The sequence below is a fragment of the Mobula birostris genome, chromosome 15 (genome assembly GCF_030028105.1).
Source record: "Mobula birostris isolate sMobBir1 chromosome 15, sMobBir1.hap1, whole genome shotgun sequence".
NCBI classification, from domain to species: domain Eukaryota; kingdom Metazoa; phylum Chordata; class Chondrichthyes; order Myliobatiformes; family Myliobatidae; genus Mobula; species Mobula birostris.
Genome location: NC_092384.1, coordinates 57,700,981 through 57,706,980, shown reverse-complemented (window position 1 = coordinate 57,706,980; position 6,000 = coordinate 57,700,981). Strand labels below are relative to the sequence as shown.

Genomic DNA, 6,000 nt, shown 5'->3' with positions numbered 1-6,000 from the left:
GAGCAGACTCGATGGGCTGAAAAGCCTACTCTGCTCCTATATCTTATGGTCAGTCCTGGCAATGGGAGTACCTTCATCAGATTTACGGCAATTCAGAATTCATCACCAGCTTCTCAAGGGCAAAAAGCCTGGCTTTATCCTTATAGATATATACACACACATGTATTGTCTTCACTTGAAAGGAAAAAGGGGAGCCCTACATATTAGGACATCAGATATCAAAGACATCACTGGACTGTTCCTGTGGCACCTTTATGCTGTTGGATAATAGCTGATCTTGGACAGAGATTATTCATTCGACCACCGATAGTTGGCACTAACTCAGTGGTTCGTGGCAGACCGAACATTCTTTGATTAAGTAAATCAACCTCTAACGCAGCAGATGCAAAAACGTTTTTTAAAGTAAAGCAATATACTATGGATGTTGAAATTATTATGGTCAAGGAGAGGAGTCGAGTGTGTTTCAAGTAAAAGATCTTTAAATTTTTTATTTACTTTATTTTGGAAGTACGCTTTGAATTTAGGATTAAAAGTGATAGGAAGTGGGTATTCTGATTACTTGCGTTGCTCCTCTCAGAGGGGCTGTCCATTTCCATTCCAGCACTCTAATCTTCTGCGATCGATGTCTCGGGCTCGGCTGTTGCCGCTCGAGTGTTCGGCGAATCGATAGGTTGCGCCTGTTGCCAGCGTGTTGCCGAGGAGAGTGAAATTCGGATTGGTTTCATCTGACTTCGGCGGAGTCTCTCTTACTTTTTATGAAAAATGGCGAGAGAAAACACAATGAAACTGTCAAAGAACCTGCTGAGAATGAAGGTACGGTGTTGCCTAAAGGCTCGGGAGGCCAGGCCGGTTTACAACCTGAGCGTCTGTAGGCCCGGACCCCGCACATTCGGCACATCACTGGGCCGCGGCCGGGAGCTTCAGACCTTACGGGGAATCGCACTCACTCATGGAGCACCTTAACGAATAGCGAATTGAGCTCCTTGTCTCATTAAACAGCAAACATGATCTCTACATACAATAGCGTGTAATATCAAATATTTTTTCACATTTCAACAACTTTCACAACTGTCCATTTCTTAGAAATAAGAGTAGAACGTGTCCATACCTCTACCGTGGGTGAACATAGAACGTTACAGCACAGAAACTGGCCTTTCGGCTCTTCTTGGCTGTGCCGAACCATTTTTCTGCCTCGTCCCACTGACCTGCACCTGGACCATATCCTTCCATGCACCTCTCATCCATGTACCCGTCCAAGTTTTTCTTAAATGTTAAAAGTGAGCCCGCATTTACCACTTCATCTGGCAGCTCATTCCACCCTCCCACCACTCTCTGTGTGAAGAAGCCCCTTCTAATATTCACTTTAAACTTTTCCCCCCTTCACCCTTAACCCATGTTCTCTTTTTTTTTCTCCCCCAGCCTCAGTGGAAAAAGCCTGCTTGCATTCACTCTATCTATACCCATGATAATTTTATATACATCTATCAAATCTCCCCTCATTCTTCTACACTCCAGGGAATAAAGTCCTAACCTATTCAACCTTTCCTAACTTTTAAAAAAATATCTTTTTCCAAGTTCTGATGATGGATCTTTTATCTGAAACGTTAACTGTTGATTCCCTGCTGTGTGCACTCTTCTTTTTACTCCATCTGCAGTAATTTACAAATCTAAACTTTATTCTGTGCATATCAAAGTGCATAATGAACAAAACATATTATTGCAATTCCATAGAGCACATAACATTTTTTCTCTTACAGTTCCGGACTATATGGATAAGTTGATTGTGGTCAAATATGGATAGTGGAACTTCTCGGAATGTACCAGCATAGCACCGGTACTTTTGCACCAAGTCCTACCAACTGGGCACTTGCAAAAGTTTTTTGTAAAGTAGCCACAATCCCATTTCATTATGCAAGCTGTGCCCATTATTGGCGTTTTCTATCAGTGTATTAAGCTGACTGGTATTTCTTCTGTAAGGTAAAGTGTTAGAAGCTGTTTGTATCCTGCAAAAGATTGAGGAGATTTTGATGGTAAGGTTAATAGAGTAAATTAAAGATTTGATCAGAAATAAAGGATGTTTTGAGTGAGTAATTTGAAGGACTGTAGAAGAGAAAAGAAGCTAGGAAGGCAAAAGGATGACATGAAATGACCTTGGCAAGCAGGATTGAGAATTCCAGAACATTTTTTATTAGTATATTAAAAGCAAATAGATAGCTTGGCCATATCAGATGGAGTTCTACGTGTAGAGCCATGAGATATGAATGGGATCGTAATTAAGTACTTCTCATTGGTATTCACTGGGGAAAAGAATAGAAAGTTTGGGGAGGGGTATGCTGATATTCTAAAACATGTTTGAGCCATGAAGGAGGAAGTGTAATACCTTTGGTACACATATTAAGGTGAATAAATCCCTAGAGTCTTTTGCTATATAAGGAAGACAATATTTTGGAGTTCTGAAGATTTTCTGAAGTTACAGAAGGATTTGGACAGATTGGTAGAAGAAATGAAAGGGTTGACTATTTTCTTAATGGAGAGGATGTACAAGAAAACTGAAGTGCAAAGGGACTTGGGAGTCCTTGTGCAGGATTATCTACAGGATAGTTTGCAAGTAGAGTCTGTGTTGAGGAAGGCAAATGCAATGTTGGCATTCATTTTAAGAGGACTAGATTATAAAAGCAAGGGTGTGATGTTGAGACTTTATAAAGCACTGGTGAGGCCTCACTTGGAGTACTCTGAGCAGTTTTGGAGCCGTTGTTTTAGAAAGGATGTGTTGAAACTGGAGGGAGTTCAAAGGAGGTTCACGGAAATGATTCCAGGATTGAATGGCTTGTCATATGATGAGCGTTTGATGGTTCTGGGCCTTTGATGATGATGATTATGAAGACAGGTCGTCCTCTTTTATTATCATTTAGTAATGCATGCATTAAGAAATGATACATTATTTCCTCCGGTGTGATATCACAAAACACAGGACAAACCAAGACTGAAAAAACTGACAAAACCACATAATTATAACATATAGTTACAAACAGTGTAACAATACCATAACTTGAAGAAGTCCATGAGCACAGTAAAGTTCAAAGTTTCTCAAACGTCCCACATCTCATGCAGACGGGAGAAGGAAGAAAAAGTCTCCCTGCCATGCCGACCACAATCTGACGCTGCGTCATCTGAAAACTTCGAGCTCTGATCAGCTCTCCAACACCGAGTACTGAGCGCCATCTCTGTCGGAACGATTCGACCTCTTCTCGGTCGCCAAAAGCAGGCAAGGCCGGGGATTTTGAGGCCTACCCTCCGAGAGATTCACGACCACACAGTAATGACAGCAGCTAATGGGCGTTTCAGAAATTTCTTCAGATGTTCCTCTGTGCTTTTATGTCCATTCTCCATCAAATCAGAATTGTCCACAGCCCCTATTTAACAGATACGATATCATTTTTCACCAGAGGGCTGCGCACGCGCGGTGCGCTGCCATCTTCTCCTCCCGCTGTTATGCATGAGAATTCAGAAGAATGAGGGTGACCTCATTGAAATCTATCTAATGATGAAAGGCCTTGATAGAATGGATTTGTAGAGGATGGGAGAGTCCAAGACCAGGGGACACAGCTTCAGAATGGAGGTGCATCCTTTTAGAATGGAGATGAGGGATTTCTTTAGCCAGAGAGTGGTGAATCTGGAATTTTTTGCCACGGGCAGTTGTGGAGTCACATCTTTATGTACATATTTAAGGTAGAGGTTGATAGATTCTTGATTGGTCAGGGCATGAAATGACACGGGGAGAAGGTAGGAGATTGGGCTGAGAGGAAAATTGGATCAGCCATGATGAAGTAGTGGAGCAGACTTGATGAGCCAAATGGCCTAATTCTCTTCCTATATCTTACGGTCTTATACTCAATTTCCAGCAGGTGTTGGCCAATTGCCTTCAGTGAAGTCATCATGACTTCAGTGTTTGACTTGATTTTTATTAGTAGGCTTCCATTTTCTTGTGCAGTGATGGACAAAAAAAAGTCCCTTGAACTGCAATTCCTCCCTTTAGCATAGACTTCTAATGGTTTGTTGCACTAGTCATTGCCAGGAGGTTGTTTGAACTGTAATTCTCAACTATTGGCTTATCCAAATAACATCAAAAAGAATAATTCTTTAAAAAGGGATCAGGTAGAGCCAGGCAAGAATGTTATTGGCATAGTTTTACTGCAAGCCAGATAGACTGCAGATTTCATTATGTGGATACTGCTTGATAGAATATGAGTAATTGAAAAGGCCATATATACTAGTGTATGGTTCAATATTTTGTACAATTTTGGTCTGCTTACCTAACAATCTTCTTGCCAGGGAGGGAATACAGCAAAGATTCATTAAATTGGTTCCAGGGTTGGTGGGTCTGCTATGAGGTGGATATGAGTAGAATGGGACTACTCTCTAGAGTGGGGTTTTCCAACTATTTTATGCCATGGACCCCTACCATTATCCAAGGAGTCTGTAGACCCTAGGTTTGGAACCCCTGCTGTAGAGTTTAGAAAAATGAGAGATCTCATTGAAACAAAAAAAAAATCAGAAGATTTAATGAGCTGGACACTAGTTGGATGTTTCCCTAGCTGAGAACTAGAGAGAGCACAGTTTTGAGAATTAGACTGATTAAAAAATGCCTTTAACTCAGTGTGGTGAACCTTTACCCTTCAGAGCTGTGGAAGCTCAGTTATTATGTTCATTCAAAATAGACACCTGATTATTAAAGTTATCAAAAGGTATGATGAGAATGCTGAAAAATGGTGCTGAGGTAGAAGTCAACTGTGATCCTGATATGGTTTTAATGTCTGTTTTCTCGTGTGACTGCTGTGAATATAATGTTGTTTCTTTGTCTTTTTGCTGGAAGTGGGTTTTTCATTGCACCTGTGCAAATATGCACTGGTGCATGTCACAATAAACTCAACTTTAAATGGCAGAGCAGACCTGGAAAGCCATTTGGCCTATCTTTTCAGCAGATTTGTTTGAGAAAAATATGAGTTCTCAGTGGAGCTTCACTTTAAAAAAAATTGCTAAGTGAATTTGTTGACAGTGGCACCTCACACAAAATGCTGGAGGAACTCAACAAGTCAGGTAGCATCTATGGAGGGGTACAGACAGTCAACATTTCAGGTTGAAACCTCCTTCAGGACTGGAAGGAAGGGGGCAGAAGCTAGAATAAGAAGGTCAGGGGAAGGGAAAGAGTAAAAGCTAACAGGTGAGACCGGGTGACGGGAATGGTGGGCATACCATTGGTACTTGTTACTAAAGTACAGAAAAACACTGCACCTAACTTTTCTGGAATTCCTGGTGTTAACTTGCTCTTGGACAAGCTCAAGATCCTGTATGATGATTATGGGGCTGCACAAAGAAATGCCATCACATTAACAGGTTGGAATATATATCAGCAATAAAATAGCCAGGAAAAAAAAGCTGCTGACAAGGTCTTTGAACATTTCTGAATGCATTAATCAGACTGCACTATGAGTACCGTGTGCAGTCGAATTGTTGAATTTATTTAAATCTTACATCCATCCCGTAACGTGAGGGAGTACAAAACTGTTATGACACCATCACAATGTACAGGCGTGTGAATTTATAAGTCTAATGGCTTGTAGAAAGAAGCTGTCCCGTAGCCTGTTATGATGGAAACAGCTTATGGTTGGGATGACTGGTGACCCTGATGATCTTCCAGGTCTTCTTTGCGCACCTGCTGTTGTAAATATCCTCAATGGAGGGAAGTTCACATCCACAGATGCGCTGGGCTGTCCATACCTCTCTCTGCAATGCCTGGCGATCAAGATTGGTGCAGTTCCCATACCAGGCAGTGATACAGCCAGTCAGGATGCTAGCAATGGTGCCCCTGTGGAAGGTCTTGAGAACCTGGGGGCTCATGCCAAACTTCTTCGGTCACCTATGGTGGAAGAGACAATGTTGTGCTTTTTTTGCCACACAGCTGATGTGTACAGTCCATTTGAGATCTTCAGCGATGTACAT

The 6,000-nt window shown here is 41.6% G+C and overlaps 1 protein-coding gene across 2 annotated transcripts in view; it reads left to right on the top strand.

The window, feature by feature from the left end:
- The first annotated feature begins 647 nt into the window (after positions 1-647).
- mphosph6 (M-phase phosphoprotein 6) overlaps positions 648-6,000 on the top strand; it is a 55,679-nt gene continuing 50,326 nt past the window's right edge. Inside the window, exon 1 of one of the 2 annotated variants that reach the window (XM_072279865.1) lies at positions 648-813. In XM_072279865.1, the coding sequence (XP_072135966.1) occupies positions 756-813 (58 nt within the window). In that variant the 5' untranslated portion in view covers positions 648-755. The remainder of the gene's footprint in view (positions 814-6,000) is intronic. The other variant, XM_072279866.1, reaches the window with a different exon arrangement.